Source organism: Sturnus vulgaris, chromosome 3 (genome assembly GCF_052056855.1).
Source record: "Sturnus vulgaris isolate bStuVul1 chromosome 3, bStuVul1.hap1, whole genome shotgun sequence".
Lineage (NCBI taxonomy): Eukaryota > Metazoa > Chordata > Aves > Passeriformes > Sturnidae > Sturnus > Sturnus vulgaris.
In genome coordinates, this window is record NC_142245.1 from 114,102,543 (window position 1) to 114,121,683 (window position 19,141).

Here is a 19,141-nt window from a genome sequence, read left to right on the forward strand (position 1 = left end):
TTCCCGGATCCCCGCGCGCTCCGGCCGGGCCCGGCTGCCCCGCGGCTCCGGGAATTCCGGGAATTCCGGGGTCGCCCTTGGGACCGCGGGGTCCCGGGATTCCCAAGCTGCCCTTGGAGCCCTTGGGGCCGGGAAAGCCGCGGGATCCGGGCGGGCCCCGCTCCCCGCTCGGCCCCGGCGATCCCGGAGATCCGGGAGATCCCGGCGATCCCGGAGATCCCAAATCCCCGAGGTCGCCCTTCTGGCCTGGATCTCCCGGCGCGCCCCTGGATCCGACATCGCCCTCGAGGCCGCGGGGTCCCGGCAGCCCCGGAACGCCTGGAATGACAGAAGGGATGCAGGGAATGGGGAACGGTCCCATCGGCCCGGGAAAAACGGGAATTCCATCCCGGGAATTCCATCCAGGGACTGCGGGAATGCTCCGATCCCGGGAATAGGCGGGAATTCCATCGGGGGGGAGTCACTGGCACCGCGCTGGGGGACGGGGGGTGACACTGGAGACAACTCGGGCCATTCCCAAATCCCAAAATCCCGCCGCTCATCCAGGGAAAAGTCACCTCCCTGGTGTCCCTGGGATGATCCCGGTCCCATCCCGGACATCAGAGAGGGGGTTTGGAAACTCCTCCAGCTGATTTGGGATCAGGATTCCCAAAATCCCTGATCCGTATCTCACTCCTCATCCAGGGAAGGGTCACATTCCCTGGGACAGCCCCACACCCATGGGATGATCCCGGTCCCATCCTGGACCTCAAGGTGGGGGTTTGGATCCTCCTCCAGCTGATTTGGGATCAGGATTCCCTAAATTCCACCCCATTCCAAGAAGAGCTCCCTGATTTCCCTGGGATTCACATCCATGGGATGATCCCGGTCCCATCCCGGACCTCAGGGTGGGGGTTTGGATCCTCCTGCGCCTTCCTTGGGATCAGGATTCCCAAAATCCCACTCCTCATCCGGGAAAGGGTCACATTCCCTAGGACGGCCCCACATCCATGGGGTGATCCCGGCCCCACCCCTGAGCCCAGCACGGATTTTTTCAGCCCCGTCTCCACGTTCCTCGGGATCAGCATTCCCAAATTCCCGCCCCATCCCGGGAAAAGCCCCGCTCACCTCGGAGCCCGGAGCCGTCCCGCAGCACCTCCCCGTGCCGAGCATCCACCGCCCTCATCTCCTGCACCGTCACCGACAGGTTCCTCACGCCCAACTCCAGCCGCGCCCCGAGCATCCCGGAGCGCTCCCGCAGCTCCTCCGTGGCCTCCTGGAGCATCCCGAGGGATCTCCCGATCCCGCGCATCTCCTCGGCCTGCCCGCGCAATTCCCGGGCGCAGGAGGAGCGCACGGCGCCCAGGAAGCGCAGCATGCCCCGCACGTGCCCGCCCGTGGCGCCCACGTTGGCCAGGATGGCTCGGGATTCCAAGTGCAGCGATTCCAGCCGGGATTGCAGCTCCTGGAGCCTCTCCTGGGTCCGGTTCCGCCCGTGGCCGCGGCGGTGCCGCAGGTCCTGCGCGCTCTCCTGCTGCTCGTCCAGCTGCGAGCAGATGTTGTCCAGCTGCAGCTGCAGCGCCAGCAGCTGCAGCGCCAGCTCCTGCATCCCGTCGGAATTCCGGGATGCTTCCCGCAGCGCCGATGCCAGCCCGGCCTGCAGGCTGCGGAGCAGCTCGGAGCCGCGGGACGAAGCGGAGCGGAGCGTCCCCGCATCCCGCGTGGCTTTGTGCCACTCGGTCACCGCCCCGCGCAGCGCCAGCGCCGCCTCGCCCGCCTGTCCCTGCAGCGCTCGGAGCCGCCGGGAATTCTGCTCCACGCTGGAATTCAGCCGCTCCGCCGCCTCCCCGGCCTGCGAGCGCTGCCGGGCCAGAGCCCGCAGGGAATCGCGCAGGAGAGCCGTGACCCCCTGGCACCGCCCCGCCCGCTCCCGCAGCTGCTCCACGCTCCGGCTGACATTGCCCAGGGATGCGGAGCAGCTCCGCAGGCCGCCCCACATGGAGGAGCCGGCGGAGGAGAGGCGGGCGTGGCTGCGGGAAGTTCGCTCCAGGAGGATTTCCTGAGCCTGGAGCGTCTCCTGGATCTGCTCCAGCTCCCGCTGCAGCTCCGAGAGCTCCCGGCCCAGCGCCGCCGTGTCCCGGAGCGCCGAGGAGCCGTTCCCGGAGCTCCTCGCACCTGCTCCGGGAGAGGCAGAGGATCCCGCGTTATCCCGTTATCCCATAATCCAGTTATCCCATTCCATCCCGTTATCCCATAATCCCGTTATCCCATAATCCCATTCCATTATCTCATTATCCCATTATCCCATCCCATCTCGTTATCCCATCCCGTTTTCCCATTATCTCATTATCCCGTTATCCCATTATCCCGTTATCCCATCCCATTATCCCATCCCGTTATCCCATTATCCCATCCCATCAATCCCAATCTCTGGAGGGCCCTTCCCGCCCAAATCCTTTGGAATTCCAGGATTTCATGAGCCCGGAGATGGGCACTGGGACAGGCCTGATCCCACCCTCCCTTCCCACCCAAATTCCTCTGGAATTCCAGGATTCCATGATGCTGGAGATGGACACTGGGAAAATTCCAGCCTGATCCCGCAGGAGGTCCCATCCCACTCAAATCCTTCCGGAATTCCAGGATTCCATGACCCTGGAAATGGGCACTGGGACAGCTCTGATCCCACCACCCTTCCCACCTGAATCCTTTGGAATTCCAGGGTTTTATGACCCTGGAAAGGGACACTAGGAAAATTCCAGCCTGATCCTACAGGAGGGCTCTTCCCACCCAAATACTTTGGAATTCCAGAATTCCATTATCCTGGAGTCGGGTACTGGGAGAGCTTCTCCAAAGCCCCATCCCACCAACCCCACCCTTGGGATCTGCCGGAAATCCCTGCCCAAAATCCCGGGAAAAAAGAAAAAAAAAAGCAGGGATTTGGTTGGGGAGGAGCCACAGGAGCTGGAAAAGGGAGGAATCCCTGGAAAATCCCGATCCTGGAGTTCCTCACCCAATCCCTGGAGATCCTCCTGCAGGGAGAGGAGTTTCTGCTCGTACAAGGTCTGGGATGAGCTGATCTCCTCGGAGATGGAATCCACCTTCCGGAACACTGCCCGGGAATTCGGGAATTCGGGAAGTCAGGGAGCCGGGAATGCCGGCCCCGCACCAGGGGAAATTGGGATGGATCATTCCCAGAAGTTTGGGATTTGCCAGAGCTCCCCCAGGATTCCATCCCTTGGGAATCACCCGGGAGGGGCTGGGATCCAAACTCCTCCAGGATGAATCCCTTGGGAATTGCCATCCCTGGGAATTCCATCCCTTGGGAATTCCATCCCTGTTATCCCCCCGGGAATTGCTGGGATCCAACCTCCAAGTGATCCCCACTGTGCCCATGGATGAATCCCCCATTCCTGGGATAATTCCCGAGGTCTCCCAGGTGCTGTCAGAGTCCCCCCTGATCCCAATCCTGACCCAGATCCCAATCCTGACCCCGATCCCAACCCTGATCCCGATACCAACCCTGATCCCGATACCAATCCCAATCCTGACCCTGATCCTGATCTCAATCTCGACCCCAATCCTGATCTCTATCCTAATCCTGATCCCAATCCCAATCTCCATCCCGATCTCAATCTCGATCCCAGCTCCAAATCTGACCTCAGTCCTGACTGCAATCCCATTCCCATTCATGTTCCCAATCCCAATCCCATTCCTGTTACCATTCCTGACTCCATTCCCCCATTCCCGTCCCTGTTCCCATTCCCATTCCCGTTCCTGTCCTTGTTCCTCTTCCCGTTGTTTCTGTTGTTCCCGCTGTCTCACCCAGCGCTCCCAGCACACCCATGGCCAGCAGCAGGATCCCATTCCCATTCCTAATCCCCAATCCCCAATCCCAATCCCACTCACCCAGCACTCCCAGCACACCCACAGCCGGCAGCAGGATCCCATTCCCATTCCCAATCCCGTTCCCAATCCCAATCCCATTCCCAATCCTGATCCCAATCCCATTCCCACTCACCCAGTGTTCCCAGCACACCCACAGCCAGCAGCAGGATCCCATTCCTAGTTCCCAATCCCATTCCCAATCCCAATCCCAATCCCATTCCCATTCTCAATCCCATTCCCAATCCCAATCCCAATCCCAATCCCAATCCCATTCCCATTCCCATTCTCAATCCCATTCCCAATCCCAATCCCACTCACCCAGAGCTCCCAGCACACTCACAGCCAGCAGCAGGATCCCATTCCCAATCCCAATCCCACTCTCCCAGTGTTCCCAGCACACCCACGGCCAGCAGCAGGATCCCATTCCCAATCCCAATCCCATTCCCAATCCCATTCCCGTTCCCAATCCCAATCCCATTCCCATTCCCAATCCCATTCCCATTCTCAATCCCAATCCCAATCCCACTCACCCAACGTTCCCAGCACACCCACGGCCAGCAGGAGGATCCCAATCCCATTCCCAATCCCATCCCAATCCCACTCACCCAGTGTTCCCAGCACACCCACGGCCAGCAGCAGGATCCCATTGCTAATCCCAATCCCCAATCCCATTCCCAATCCCAATCCCACTCACCCAGTGTTCCCAGCACACCCACGGCCAGCAGGAGGATCCCGGCCAGCCCGAACAGGCCCCGCACGGCCACGCCCAGCGACGGATCCCGGACACAGGAACAGCCCCGGGATCGCCCTGGAACCATCGATGGGATTTGGGATGGGGCCGATCCCACCCACCCCTTCCCACCCCCGATCCCAAAATGGCCCCGATCCCGCAATTCCCGCTCCTCACCGCCCGGCCCGGAGCCCAAGGGCGGCATCGGCTCCTCCTCCTCCTCCTCCTCGGCTGCCTCGGGCGCTGGAAACCAAAACAGCGGGATCAGAGCAACCGATCCCATCCCAAGGATCCCTAAGATCCCAAATCCCATTCACAGGAACCCTGAGATCCCAAATCCCATTCCAGGGGATTTCTGAGATCCAAGATCCCATTCCAGGGGTTCCCAGAATCCCAGAGCACCTGGATCCCATTCCCAGGATCCCTGAGTTCCCAGATCCCATTCCCAGGATCCCTGGGGTCTCCCAGCCCGGCATTCCCAAGGAAAAGCCGGGAATCCACCCAGGATCCACGGCTGGCAAATCCCATGGGAACACATCCCAGGATCCAGCAGGAATCCTGGCACCCCAAAGGCTGAAATTTGGGGAATTTTGGGATTTGGGAAAAAAGTGGGAGATGGAGGCCGGGAGCGGCTCCTGGGATTCCCAACCATAAAAATCGTGGGAGCAAAGGAAAAATTCTCAGAATTTAAAAAAAAAAAAATAAAATTCCCGGTGCCCCTTCCTGGGTCAGGGTGGGAAATTTGGGATCTCCAGGGATGGCTCCCAGGGAATTCCTACATTCCCAAACATAAAAAGGAAAATTTCCCTGTGCTCCCATTCCGATGGAGAGAGGGGAAATTTGGGATGCTCCGGAAACGGCTCCCAGATCCCAGAGAATTCCTAAATTCCCAAACATTAAAAAAAAAAAAAAACCAAAAAATTCCTGGTTCCCCTCTCTAGGTCTAAGTGGAAAATTTGGGATGCCCAGGGATGGTTCCCAGATCCCAAGGAATTCCCATCCATAAAACCCCTGGGATGTCTCTTCCCACACTTCCCAGCATTCCCAAAATCCCAAAGCTCAGCATTCCCAAAATCTCAAAGCTCAGCATTCCCACGTGTCCCTCTGGATCCATCCCAAATTTTTTTGGGGGGGGCACAAATTCCCCCCTTCCCGCTCATCCCGAGGTTTTTCCTCTTTATGGGATTTATCCAGTTGGGATTTTTGGGATCTCGGGGTGGGATTTTGGGATCTCCCCACCTCCATGGATTTTTGGGATTCTCCCCGGTGGGATTTTGGAATTTCCCTCCCAGTGGATTTTTGGGATATCCCGGGTGGGTTTTTGGGATCTTTCCAGGTTGGTTTTTGGGATTATCTCGGGCGAGTTTTGGGATTTCTCCAAGTGGGTTTTGGGATTCACCCCAGTGGGATTTTAGGATTCTTCCAGGTGAGATTTTGGGATTCCTCGGGGTGGGTTTTTGGGATCCCCCGGGTGGGATTTTGGGATTCCCCCCTGTCGGTTTTGGGACCCCCAGGTGGGGTTTTTGGGATTCCCCCAGGTGGGTTTTTGGGATCGTCCCAGGTCGGTTCTTGGAATTATTCCGGGTGGGTTTGGGGATTCCCGAGTGGATTTTTAGGATTCCTCCGAGTGGGTTTTTGGAATTTCCCCCCGATGGGTTTTGGGACTGCCCTGTGGGGTTTTAGGATTATCCCGGGTGGGTTTTGGGGATTCTCCCGAGTGGGTGTTTGGAATGTCCCCCCCCCTCCCCCCCCCCCACGCATTTTTGGGATCTTCCCAGGTCGGTTCTTGGAATTATCCCGGGTGGTTTTTTGGGATTATCCCGGGTGAGTTTTGGGGATCCCCCCCCCGAGTGGGATTTTGGGATTCTCCCCCGTGGGTTTTTAGGATCCCCCTCCGAAGGCGTTTTTTGGGATTCCCGGGTGGGATTTGGGGATTCCCGGGTGGGATTTGGGGATTCCCGGGTGGGATTTTTGGATTCCCGGCCCCCCCCGAGCCCCGAATCCCCCGGGATTGTCCCGCTCACCTCTCATCGCCCCCAGCCCGGGCCTCAGCGCCCCAATTCCCGCATCCGCCCTGGAATTCCTCTTCCCGCACGAGCTCCGGGAGCGGCTCCCCCGCGCCGGCCCCGCACCCCCAAAACTTCCCGGGGAGCGCCCGGAATTCCCGGCGGGATCATGCGGGACCAGCCGGGAAAAGCGGGAAGGGCGCGGGGCTGGACAGCGGCCACCAAAAACCGGGATTTGGGATCGCGGCTGGAAAAGGAGCGGCCGAGCCCGAGCCCGCCCCTAAGGAGGGGAAAGGGGCGGGAATTGGGAATGGGGACGGGGAATGGGAATAATGGGGATGGGAATAGGGAATAGGGAATGGGAATTGGGATGGGAATTGGGAATGGGGAATTGGGAATAGAGAATGGAAACAGGAAATGGAAACGGAATGGGAACGGGGAATGGGAATTGGGAATGGGGAATTGGGAATGGGAACAGGGAAGGGGAATTGGGAATGGGGAATTGGGAATGGGGAATTGGGAATGGGAATAATGGGAATGGGAATTGGCAATAGGGAATGGGGAATTGGGAAGAGGGAATGGGAATGGGGAATAGGGAATGGGAATAATGGGAATAATGGGAATAATGGGAATAATGGGAATAATGGGAATTGGGAAGAGGGAATGGGAATGGGGAATAGGGAATAGGAATAGAGAATGGGGAATGGGGATGGGAATAATGGGAATGGGAATGGGGAATGATTACAGGAATGGAAATAGGAACAGGAATGGGGAATGGGAATGGGAATAGGGAAGGGGATGGGAAATGGGAATGGGGTCCAGGCTGGGAGAAGGGATCAGCTCCAGGGAAACAGGATTTGTGGTCTGGGATTGGGATGGGGGAGCTGGGATGTGGATTTGGGGTGGGAATAGGGGATGGGTTTGGGATCTGATCCCGGAATTTGGGGCAGGGGTTGGAAAATGGGTCTGGGGATGCTGGGAATGACCCCTGGATTTGGGATTTGGCTCGGGGGATCCCAAACGGAGAAATGGGGTCGGGGATGTGATTCCTGGACCTGGGACAGGGAATTGAGGGTTGGATCCGGAATCCTGGGATCAGGGGCCGGGATGAGGGGCCGGGGTCCCTCCTGGATCCCGGGATGGTTCCGTTCCCAGTGTCTGGCTGGAGCCGTGACCCCGGATCAGGGATGGGATTCCCTCGGGATCAGGAACATCCCGAGGTCCCTCAGACCCCCCCTCACCCCTCAGGGAATCAAAAATCCCGGGAATTTGAAGGAGCAGAGCCCCCCTTGGGCTGTGCCCTCAGCACATCATTCCCGGATTTTGGGGCATCCCAGGATGTTCCTCCCCATCCCCATCCCCGAGAATTCCCAGCCCCTGGAGTTGATCCCTGGCTCAGGCTGATCCCAAATTCCTGGGACTGATCCCTCAAGGCTCTTTTCCCACCTCGGTTATTCCAGAATTCCAGGGTTTTAAGGGGCAGGAGGAACTGGAACCTTGGGAAGGAGCCTCGGGAAAAGCCCCTGGAATGCACGAATTGGGATTCAGCCCCCAAAAATTCCCCGGATCTGGGGGAGGGTTCCCTGGAATGTGAGGAGGAGGAGGAGGAAGGGCCTTGGAGCTGTGGAGATAACCAGGAATTCTCCGCGATATCTCCCTGCTCCCAGCCCGCAGGAACTCCAAGGATTTAACCCCATCCTGACCACGAGAAAAGCAGGAAAAACTCAGGGCTGCAGTTTAAACCAGGTTTAATGAAGAGAACCAGAAGTAGAAAAAGAGGGAAAAAACAACATTCCCGACAAAACATTCCCAGAAAACATTCCCAGAAAACATGCCAGGACATGGGGAAGTGCTCCTGGGATTGGGAATGGTGGCCCCATCCCAGTGCTCCCAGGGAAAAGCCCAGCCCAGTTCAAACCAGTAGGAACTGGGAGATTTCCCTGCCTGGGCCCAGCCAGAGGAGCAGGAGCTTGAGCCAGGCTTAGTCCAGCCTAAAATCTCTCCCAGGCCTAAATGTGCCCCAGTCCCGACTTAAAGCTTTAACAGTTCCAACAGTTCTAAACCTAAAACTTGTCCTAGTCCTGCCTAAAACCTCCCCCAGTCCCGCCTAAAGCCCCTCAGTTTGGCCTGAAAGCTTCACCAGTTCCAAAAGCTCCTCAATCCAGCCTAAAGCCCTCTCAGTCCCAAAATCTTGCTCAGGTTCACCTAAAAGCTCTGTCAGGCCTAAAAGTCTCTTAGTCCTGACTTCAATCTTAACCGGATCAAAAAGGTGCCAAATCCTGCCTAAAATCCCCCCCCCCCCCACGCCTCAGTCCTGCTTTAAAGAATCCCAGTCCTGCCTAAAAGCTCCACCAGGCCTAAAACTGCTCAGTCCTGCTCAAAAGCTCCCCCTAAAAGCCTCTCAGTCCCGCCTAAAAGCTCTCCCAGCCCAGTTTAAAAGCTCTCCTAGCTGAGCCTAAAAGCTCTCCCAGTCCCACCTAAAGCTCTCTCAGCCTAAACCTATCCCAAGTCCCACCTAAGGCCCCCAGTCCAGCCCAGTGACCTCACATCCCGATCCCAGACCCCTGAAATCCCAATCCCGGACCCCTGAAATCCCGAATCCCTGAAAGCCCAAATCCCTGAAATCCCAATCCCGGACCCCTGAAATCCCGAATCCCTGAAATCCCGATCCTGGATCCCTGAAATCCTGATCCCGGACCCCTGAAATCCCGAATCCCTGAAATCCCGGTCCCAAACCCCTGAAATCCTAATCCCGGACCCCTGAAATCCCAATCTAGGATTCATCACATCCCGATCCCAGATCCCTGAAATCCCGATTCCGGACCCCTGAAATCCCGATTCCGGACCCCTGAAATCCCAATCCCGGACCCCTGAAATCCCAATCTAGGATCCATCACATCCCGATCCCGGATCCCTGAAATCCCGGACCCCTGAAATCCCGATTCCGGACCCCTGCCATCCCGATCCCGGCTGCCTCATATCCCCACCCCCGATCCAGCGGCCCCCGCTTGCGGGTCTGGCGGATTTTGATCACGGATCTGTCACATCCCGATCCCGGCTCCGGCGCGTCCCAATCCTGGATCCAGCGGATGGTGCTGGGGAGCCTGGCGAATTCCGAGCCCGGATCGGGCACACCCCAATCCCGGAACCCGGAGATCTTCCCGTTGGATTCCCGTCCCGACTTCCAGAAGAGCGAAGCGTCCACCTGCTCCCGGAATCCCGGCCGGAGCCGCATCCCGCGCAGCCGGGACAGCTCGTGCCCGTCATTCCCGTCGTCGTTCCCGTTGGGCCATTCCCAGCACACCTCCAGGGGCAGCTCGGGAATGCAGAGCAGGGGTTGTAGCTCCCCCTCTTGGATCCATTGGGATCTGGACGAGGCCAGGATCAGCGGCAGCGCCTCGGCCCAGCGCTCCCCGGCCGCCCGCGCCGCCTCGAACACGCCCGCGGCCGCCGCCTGCGGCTCCGAGAGCTCCAGGCGGCTCCAGAAATTCCGGAGCGGCGGCTCCTGCAGGGAATCCCACATCCAGGAGGGCTCTGGTGCCAACACAACGGTCTGGACCTTCCCGAAACGCCCGAAAACTTCCTGGAGCAGCGCTTGGGCCACGGCGGGCTGGGAGCGCTGGCGCAGCGGGAAGGCGTCGAGCCAGCCCGAGAGCGCGTCCTGAGCCACCAGCAGCGCCTGGAAGTCCTCGGGAGTGCCGGGAAGGGCTCCGGAGAGGCTGATCCGCAGGCAGGACCAGGGGCCCTGCGCCCGCTGCGGGGCGTTGGGGTCGGCATCGGGATCGGCATCGGGATCGGCATCGGGATCGGCATCGGGATCAGCATCGGGATCCGGGTTGTTCTCCCTGCACGTGGGGCACTTCTGCACCCAGCGCTTCACATCCCGCCGGTCTCCGGAGAATTCCACATTGCTCACCCTGGCATGGGTGGCCTCCACGTCCTCGTGCCAGCGGTGGCACTGGGCCACCACTTCTTGCTGCTCGTAACTGGACGGTTTCCAGATTATCCAGCTGCTCCTGGTGATCTCGGGCAAGAACCTGACCGAGTTGCTCACATCCTCGATCCGCTCCCTCTCCTGCTGATCCGCGTCCGTTCCCACCTCGCGGATGCTGAGGATTCCCGGGAACGCTCGGAGCCAGCGCTGCACGATGGGCCAGGAGTCGCTGTTGGAATTCCAGCCCTGCTCCAGCTCCCGCTGCTCCAGCCGCTCGGCCAGCCCGGGGCAGTTGCAGTAGAGGAGCAGCGGGGAGCGGCTCCCGTGGTGCTCCAGCAGCTCCCGCAGCGCCTCCAGCTCGGCCTTGGGCACCGAGCACATCCCGGCCACCCCGGACATGTGCCGGCCCTGCAGGTTGGCCAGGCCGAAGCCCACGGATGTTTCCCGGGATATTCCCTTCACCACGGCCAGGAACCACACGTTGGCTCGGGGAAAGTCGGGACGCAGCTCCCTGAGCGGCGGGGCCGGCTGGATCCTTCGGGATTCCCGCGGCTCCGGGTCCTTGGGGGTCACCAGCAGCGTCCACTCCGGCCCCCGGCAGCTGCTGGTGGTGTCCCACACCCCCCAGAGCAGGTAATTCCCGTTGGGATCCTGGATCACCAGGGGAGCCTCCCCGTGAGGGTCTGGAAGTCGCGGACAGCCTGGACGGCCGCCAGGCGCCAAGCGTCCAGCGGGGACAAATTGTGGCTGCTCAGCCTGTGGGAGCTGTAGCGCACCGGCTGCAGAATTCCCTCGTTTTCCTGCAGCAGCGCCGCTCCCGCCGTCTCCGTGTACACCGAGATCCGGATCAGGAAAGGCCGGGATTTCACCGGGAAGCGCAGGGTGGGAGCAGCCACCAGAGCGTCCCTGAGGCTCTGCAGCTGCTGCCTCTGCTCCCGACCCCATTCCCATTCCCGCTCCTGCTCCCGGTTCCCCGGTCCCGCCAGGCGCTGCAGCGGCAGCACGAGCTCGTAGCGGTCACGAATGAAATTCTTGAAGGCGTTGAACTTCCCGAGGACGGAGCGGAGCCTGGCGGGATTCCAGGGGCCGGGAGCGTCGAGGTACCCGCAGATCTCCCGCACCTTTTCCTCGGGAATGCTGAAGCCCTGGGCTCCGATGGTGATTCCAGGTAATTCACGCGGCTCTGCAGCAGCTGCGCCTTGCCGGGTTGGCTTTGAAGCCGGAGCTTTGGATGAGCTGCAGCACCCGGCGGGTGCGGTGCTCCGCCTGCCGGCGGCTCTTGCCGGTGATCAGGATGTCGTCGTAGCAGTGGAAAACGCCGGGGGCGACGCCGGGCTCCAGCCGGGCCAGCAGGGCGGCCACGCGGCGGTGCAGGATGGAGCTGGTGCCGTGGAACAGCGGCGGCAACCGCGTGAACAGGAACTGCTGGCCCTGGAAGGTGAAGGCGAAGCGGCCCCAGCAGCTGCGGGCCAAGGGGATGGCGAGGCAGGCGTTGGATAAATCCAGCACGGAGAAGAAGCGGCTGCGGTGGCTGATGGACTCCAGGATGGCGTCCCTGTCCGGCCGCTCCGGGGGCCCCACGGGGGTGGCGGCGTTGAGGGCCGAGCACTTCAGGGACAGGCGCCAGCCGCGCCCTTTGGATTCGGGATGAGAGTCCAGGGATTGTTGGAGCTGGAGGTGCCCTCCTTCACGATTTCCTGCTTCAGGTATTCCGGCAGCAGCTCCTCCATCCGCCTCTCCACGCGCGGGGACTGCGGCTGCTCCATCTGGAATGGCACCGGGTCCCCGTCCAGCAGCTCCTCCTCGCTCAGCCGCCCGCAATCCAGGCGGGATCGCGCCCAAACCTTCGGGAATTCCTCTGCCAGCGCCCCGGAGTGCGGGCTCTGCCGCAGGTACGCGATGCAAACGTGCGGCTCCGAGTCCGAATCCGAGTCCGAGTCTCTGCTCTCGGCGTCCCCGCCGGCTCTCAGCATTCTCAGGAGGTTCCCATAAATCCTACCGGGAACCCCGGAGTCCTGGCTGGCTCCAGAGCTTGGCTCCTGATGGATTCCCAGCTCTTGGTGTGTTCCCGGCTCCCGGTGTGCTCCCGGTTCCCGGGGTAGCAGCTCACGGGTGTCCTCACGATGCGCTGCGCCAGCCCGGCCGCCAGCTCCGCCGTGGATTTCCCTTCCCACTCCTCCATGTCCTCTCCCAGCCTGCGCAGCTTTTCCCAGAGCCACTCCCTGGGCTCCGCTCCCGGCTCCCGGCCGTGCCCGGCACCGTCCTCATCCCTGTCCCAGCTCCGGGAAGAGCCGCTGGAATCTCCCTCCTCCTCCCGGCTGCTCGCAGCCCGGAGCGGGGGCTGAGGCTGATCCATCCTTTCCCTCGGCACATTCCCATTCCGGGCCGGCTCATCCCTAAAATCCTTCCCCAAGGTTTGGATCCCGCTGGGGTTCAGCTTTCCCGGCTGGGCTCCGCAATTCCGGCGGCTCCCCGGTTCTTTCCCATCCACCTGGGCACATCCGTGCCCGTCTCCCGCCTCTTTCCCGTTGTTTCTCCTGCTCTTCCCGGCTCCTCGGATCCCGTCCCGGCCCTTCCCGGGCATGGAAAACTTCTTCGGATCCGGCTGCCGGGGCCTGGCAGCTCCCAGCGAGTCCTGCGGGGAAATCCCGCGATCCATGGATTCGGGGGGATCCCCCTTGCGCCCCTTCCTCCGGGACGGGAAGCAAAACATGGGCCCGAAAAGCGGGAAAAGAACGGGGCAGCCTCACCTGGCCTGGGGGTGGCCCGGGAATTCCGCCAGTCCCAAGAGTGTCCCAAAAAATTCTGTCTCAGTCCCAAGAGTGTCCCAGGAATTCTGTGGGTCGCAGGAATTCTTTGGTCGCAGGGGTGCCCCAGCAGCCCGCGGGGTTCCGTGCCCAAGGAGGAAGAGGAAGTTCGGGGGGAGGAGGAGGAGGAGGAGGAGGAGGAGGAGGAGGAAGATCGGGGACCTTTCCGGGGTCACCGAGGTCACGGCCCCGACCCCGATCCCGCTCTGGCGATTCCCGGCAGGAATTCCAGGGAATGTCCCCGAGGCTGTCCTGGAGCTGCGGGAGCAGAGGCGGGAGTGAACCCAGGGCCAGCCCCACCCCTCCCCCAGCCCAAATTTTTCTCTCTCCCCGTGGGGATCAAACCCCCCCCAAAGTGGGGCAGGGACCCCTGGACCCCGCCTCCCCCCCAAATCCATCCTCCGTGATCCTGGAGGGAAAAGGAACTCCCGGAAAACGCTGGGAAAACCTGGCCCGACATGTTCCGACATGTCCCGACATGTCCCACCGTGTCCCACCGTGTCCCACCGTGTCCCACCGTGTCCCACCGTGTCCCACAGTGTCCCGACATGGCCCCCGCGCAGCCTGCCCGGATCCTGGGGTCGCTCCCCCGCACTCCCAGGGTCCCGCAGCCCCCCCCGAGTGTTCCTCCCGCATTCCCGGGATCCCCCCCCGCATTCCCGGGTCTCGCAGTCCCCCCGTGTTTGTCCCTCCCCCAGCATTCCCATGGTCCCCCCCCCCCCCCCGCTTCATTCCCGGGTTCCCCCCCCTCCCCACATTCCCGGATCCCGCAGCCCCCCGAGTGTCCCGCACAAATTCCCGGGATCCCCCCCCCCCCCCCCCCCCCGCATTTCTGGGATCCCCCCCGTATTCCCGGGGTCCTGCAGTCCCCCCGAGTGTTCCTCCCGTATTCCCGGGATCCCTCCCCGCATTCCCGGGGTCTCGCAGCGCCCCCCTCGAGTGTCCCGTACCCGCTCTGGGGTCCGCAGCCGGACCGGGAGTCCCCGATCCCGACTCCGATCCCGACCCTGAGCCCAGACCCTGATCCCGATCCCGATCCTGGATCCCGATCCCGATCCCGGTGCAGATCCCGGATCCCGATCCCGGTGCCGACCCCGATCCTGGATCCCGACCCCGATCCCGATCCCGGTGCAGACCCCAATCCTGGATCCCGATCCCGATCCCGGTCCCGATCCCAATGCAGACCCCGATCCTGGATCCCGGTCCCGATCCCAATGCAGACCCCGATCCTGGATCCCGATCCCGATCCCGGTCCCGATCCCGGTGCAGACCCCGATCCTGGATCCCGATCCCGATCCCGGTCCCGATCCCGGTGCAGACCCCGATCCCGATGCAGACCCCGATCCTGGATCCCGATCCCGATCCCGGTCCCGATCCCAATGCAGACCCCGATCCTGGATCCCGATCCCGGTCCCGATCCCGATGCAGACCCCAATCCTGGATCCCGATCCCGATCCCGGTCCCGATCCCAATGCAGACCCCGATCCTGGATCCCGATCCCGATCCCGGTCCCGATCCCGGTGCAGACCCCGATCCTGGATCCCGATCCCGGTGCAGACCCCGATCCCGATGCAGACCCCGATCCTGGATCCCGATCCCGGTCCCGGTCCCGATGCAGACCCCGAATCCCGATCCCGGATCTGTTCCCCCGCCTCCGCCGTCCCCGCGGGCGGACCCGGGGCTGCCCCCGCCCCCGCCCGGCCCCCTGCCCGTTCCCCCTCCCTGTTCCCATTGTTCTCCCGGGAATCACGGGATGGCAGCGGGGGGGGGGGGGGGGGGGGGGGGAAGGGGGGGGTTGTCTGTGCCTCAGTTTCCCCCCTGGAATGCGGCAGCTCCAGGAAGGAGCGGGAATTCGGGCGGGGATTTGGGGGATCCCAGGATTGGGGGGGGGGGGAGAGGGGGGAAGGGGGCTGTGCCTCAGTTTCCCCCCTGGAATTCTGCAGCTCCAGGAAGGAGAAGGAATTTGGGGGGTCCCAGGATAAGGAGGGGGTTCTGTGCCTCAGTTTCCCCAGGAAGAAGCGGGAATTTGGGGCGAGAATTTGGGGGCGTCCCAGGTTGGGGGGGGTGGGGCTGTGCCTCAGTTTCCCCTCGCGAATGAGGCCGGTCCAGGAAGGAGAAGGAATTTGGGGCGCGAATTTGGGGGATTTTAGGATAGGGAAGGGGGTTCTGTGCCTCAGTTTCCCCGGAACTCTCCAGCTCCAGGCAGGAGCGGGAATTTGGGGAATCCCAGGATAAGGAGGGGGGCGCTGTGCCTCAGTTTCCCCAGGAAAAACCGGGAATTGGGGAGGGGAATTTGGGGGGGGGGGTCCCGCGATGGGGGGAGAGGAGAGGTTGTGCCTCAGTTTCCCCTGGAAAACTCCAGATCCAGGAAGAAGTGGGAATGTGGGGCGGGAATTTGGGGCGGGAATTTGGGGGATTTTAGGATAGGGAAGGGGGTTCTGTGCCTCAGTTTCCCCAGGAAGGAGCGGGAATCTGCGAAGAAATTCGGGGGCCCAGGTTGGGGGGGGGCTGTGCCTCAGTTTCCCTTGGAACTCTTCAGGCAGGAACGGGAATTCGGGGCAGGAATTTGGGGCGGGAATTTGGGGGGGTCTCAGTATTTGGGGGGCGCTGTGCCTCAGTTTCCCCAGGAAGGAGCGGGAATTTGGGCAGGAATTGGGGGCAGGAATTTGGGGCAGGAATTTGGGGGGGGGTCCCGGGATACAGAGGGGGCGCTGTGCCTCAGTTTCCCCCCTGGAATGCTCCAGCTCCAGACAGGAGCGGGAATTTGGGGAATCCCAGGGTTGGGGAGGGGATTCTGTGCCTCAGTTTCCCCAGGAAAAAACGGGAATTGGGGAGGGGAATTTGGGGGGTCCCGCGATGGGGGGAGAGGAGAGGTTGTGCCTCAGTTTCCCCAGGAAGGGGCGGGAATTTGGGGCAGGAATTTGGGGGATCCCAGGGTTGGGGAGGGGGAGTTCTGTGCCTCAGTTTCCCCAGGAAGGGGCGAGAATTTGGGGAGGGAATTTGGGGGATTTTAGGATTGGGGGGGGGGGGGGTGGTGTTTCTGTGCCTCAGTTTCCCCTGGAACGCTTCAATTCCCAGGATCGGGAATTGGGGGCTGGAATTGGGGGTGTCCCGGGGGGGGGTCTCAGGGGGGTCCCAGCCCCGCAGAATTCGGCACCGCCATCCCTCCCCTCCCCCTCCCCCTCCCCCGATCCCTTTCGGGAATTTTTTTTTTTTTGGGGGGGGGGAGGGGGGGGAATTTCGGGGCCGCCAGGGCGGGGCCGGGCCGGGATGGGGGCGGGGCCGTTCCAGAAAGCTCCGGGCGGGACCGGGCGGGATCAGGATCGGGATCGGGATCGGGAGCGAATAAAGCGGGACCCGAACGGGACCCGAGCGGCGGCGGGAGCGGAGCGGGTACGGAACGGCCGGGATCCCAAATCCCCAAATCCCCAAATCATCCCCAAATCCCTTCGCCATCCTTCCCTCAATCCCCTTTCCCACTTTCCCCTCTTTTTTCCTCCTTTTTTTCTCATTTTTTTCTCCTTTTTTTCTCCTTTTTCCCCTTTTTTCCTCCTTTTTTCTCCTTTTTTTTTCTCCTTTTTTTTTCTCCTTTTTTTCTCCTTTTTTCCTCCTTTTTTTCCTCCTTTTTCCCTCCTTTTTTTCTCCTTTTTTCCCTCCTTTTTTCTCCTTTTTTCTCCTTTTTCCCTTTTTTCCTCCTTTTTTCTCCTTTTTTTTTCTCCTTTTTTTTCTCCTTTTTTTCTCCTTTTTTCCTCCTTTTTTTCCTCCTTTTTCCCTCCTTTTTCCTCCTTTTTCCCTCCTTTTTTTCTCCTTTTTCCTCCTTTTTTCTCCTTTTTTTCTCCTTTTTCCCCTTTTTTCCTCCTTTTTTCTCCTTTTTTTTTCTCCTTTTTTTCTCCTTTTTTCCTCCTTTTTTTTCCTCCTTTTTCCCTCCTTTCTTCCTCTTTTTTTCCTCCTTTTTCCCTCCTTTTTTCTCTTTTTCTTCCCTTTTTATCTCCCTTCCCTTTTCTCTTTCCCGTTTTCTCTTTCCCCCCTTTTTTTCCTTTTCCCTCTTTTCCCTTTTCCTTCTCCCCTTCCATATTTTCCTTCTTTCCCCCCCTTTTTTTCCCTTTTCCTTTCCCCCCTCTTTTTCCCCCTTTTCCCTCTCCCTATTTCCTTTCTTTTCCCTTTTCCCCATTTTTTCTCTTTTTCTTCCTTTTTTTTTTCTCCCTCCCCTTTTCCCTCTCCCTTTTTCTCTTTTCCCTTTTTCCCCCTTTTTTCCCCCTTTTCCCCTTTTTTTCCTTTTTTTTTTTGGGGTCCCCCCCCCGGGGCGGTTTTTGGGGAGGGGGGGAGGGGATGGAGCGGGCGGATGCTCGGCGGGAATTTCCCACAATTCCCCGCGCCGGGCAGGATGGAGCGGGGCCGGGCCGGGGGTGGGGGGAAATTTGGGATTTGGGGGGGAATTATTTGGGATTTGAGGGAATGATTTGGGATTTGGGGGAATTATTCGGGATTGGGGATTTGGCGGGGGGAGTTATTTGGGATTTGGGATGTGAGGGGAGTTTTTTGGGATGCAGGGGGGGAAATTTGGGATCTGGGATGGGTTTTTTAGGATTTGGGATGGGTTATTTGGGATTTGGGGTTTATTTGGGGTTTGGGATGGGTTTTTTAGGATTTGGGATGGGTTTTGGGAGGGGTGGGGGTTTTGGGATTTGGGATGGAGTTTATTTGGGATTTGGGGTTTGTTCGGGATTTGGGCTGGGTTATTTGGGGTTTGGGATGGGGTTTTGGGGTTTGGGATGAGTTTATTTGGGATTTGGGGTTTATTTGGGATTTGGGATGGGTTTATTTGGGGTTTGGGGTTTATTTGGGGTTTGGGATGGGGTTTTTTGGGGTTTGGGATGAGTTTATTTGGGATTTGGGCTGGGGTTTTTTGGGATTTGGGGTTTATTTGGGGTTTGGGCTGGGTTTTTGGGGTTTGGGCTGGGTTTATTTGGGATTTGGGGTTTATTTGGGGTTTGGGCTGGGTTATTTGGGGTTTGGGCTGGGTTATTTGGGATTTGGGATGAGTTTTTTTGGGGTTTGGGATGGGTTTTTAGGGTTTGGGCTGGGTTATTTGGGAGCTGGGATGGGTTTTTGGGGTTTGGGCTGGGTTTTTGGGATTTGGGCTGGGTTTTTTTGGGATTTGGGGTTTATTTGGGGTTTGGGATGGGGTTTTTTGGGGTTTGGGATGAGTTTATTTGGGATTTGGGGTTTATTTGGGATTTGGGGTTTATTTGGGGTTTGGGCTGGGTTTATTTGGGATTTGGGGTTTATTTGGGGTTTGGGATGGGGTATTTTTGGGGTGCCAGCAGCTGCGGCGGCACCTGCAGGGTGGGGGTGGGGGTTGGGTCCGGCCCCCCCCGCGCGGGGCCCGCATTGCACAAGAATTTTGGGGAGGGGGTGGGGGGGGGGGGGAGGGGAACCTTCGGGAATTGCACAATCCCGGAGCGGGCGGCGGCTCCCACGGGGGGGGATGGGGGGGGAGGGGTTTGGGATTTGGGGGGGGGTCCTGGGGGGTCCCGCCCCCCATTCCGTGTCCGTCTGTCCATCCCCTCCCCTCCCCCCCCCGGGAATTCCAGTCACGGTCACCGCGCTGGACCCGGGCCCGGGGGGGGGCGGGGCGGGGGGAGGGGGGGCAGGGACGGACCCCCAGAACCCAGAGACCCCCCCCAGAACCCAGAGACCCCCCCCCATTGCCCAGAGACCCCCCCCATTGCCCAGAGACCTCCCCAATACCCAGGGACCCCCCCCGTGCCCCCCAAATCTCCCCATAGTGCCCAGGGAA

At 60.3% G+C, this 19,141-nt stretch overlaps 2 protein-coding genes across 2 annotated transcripts; both read right to left on the bottom strand.

Moving 5' to 3' along the window:
* Positions 1-366: 366 nt before the first annotated feature.
* Positions 367-4,682, bottom strand: SCARA3 (scavenger receptor class A member 3). Its single transcript, XM_088162788.1, has 3 exons — positions 4,559-4,682; positions 2,990-3,088; positions 367-2,154 (listed from the first exon to the last, which is right to left on the bottom strand). The coding sequence occupies exons 1-3, from the start codon at positions 4,680-4,682 to the stop codon at positions 1,061-1,063; spliced, it is 1,317 nt and encodes a 438-aa protein (XP_088018914.1). The 3' UTR covers positions 367-1,060.
* A 3,649-nt stretch (positions 4,683-8,331) lies between these two features.
* Positions 8,332-14,721, bottom strand: LOC148224559 (uncharacterized). The gene is given in 7 exon segments (XM_088162669.1): positions 8,332-11,205; positions 11,208-11,702; positions 11,705-11,740; positions 11,743-12,169; positions 12,172-12,516; positions 12,519-13,599; positions 14,564-14,721. Coding segments are annotated over 6 exon segments (3,744 nt in total). The 5' UTR covers positions 13,248-13,599; positions 14,564-14,721; the 3' UTR covers positions 8,332-9,493.
* Positions 14,722-19,141: the final 4,420 nt, after the last annotated feature.

Excerpts from the sequence above, each read along its gene's own strand:
- SCARA3 (XM_088162788.1), bottom strand. The coding sequence starts at position 4,682 with ATGGTTCCAGGGCGATCCCGGGGCTGTTCCTGTGTCCGGGATCCGTCG. Across the intron at positions 3,089-4,558 it reads GGGTGTGCTGGGAACACTGG|TGTTCCGGAAGGTGGATTCC; the intron begins GTGAGTGGGATT and ends ATTCCCGGGCAG. Across the intron at positions 2,155-2,989 it reads GGAGGATCTCCAGGGATTGG|GTGCGAGGAGCTCCGGGAAC; the intron begins GTGAGGAACTCC and ends CTCCCGGAGCAG.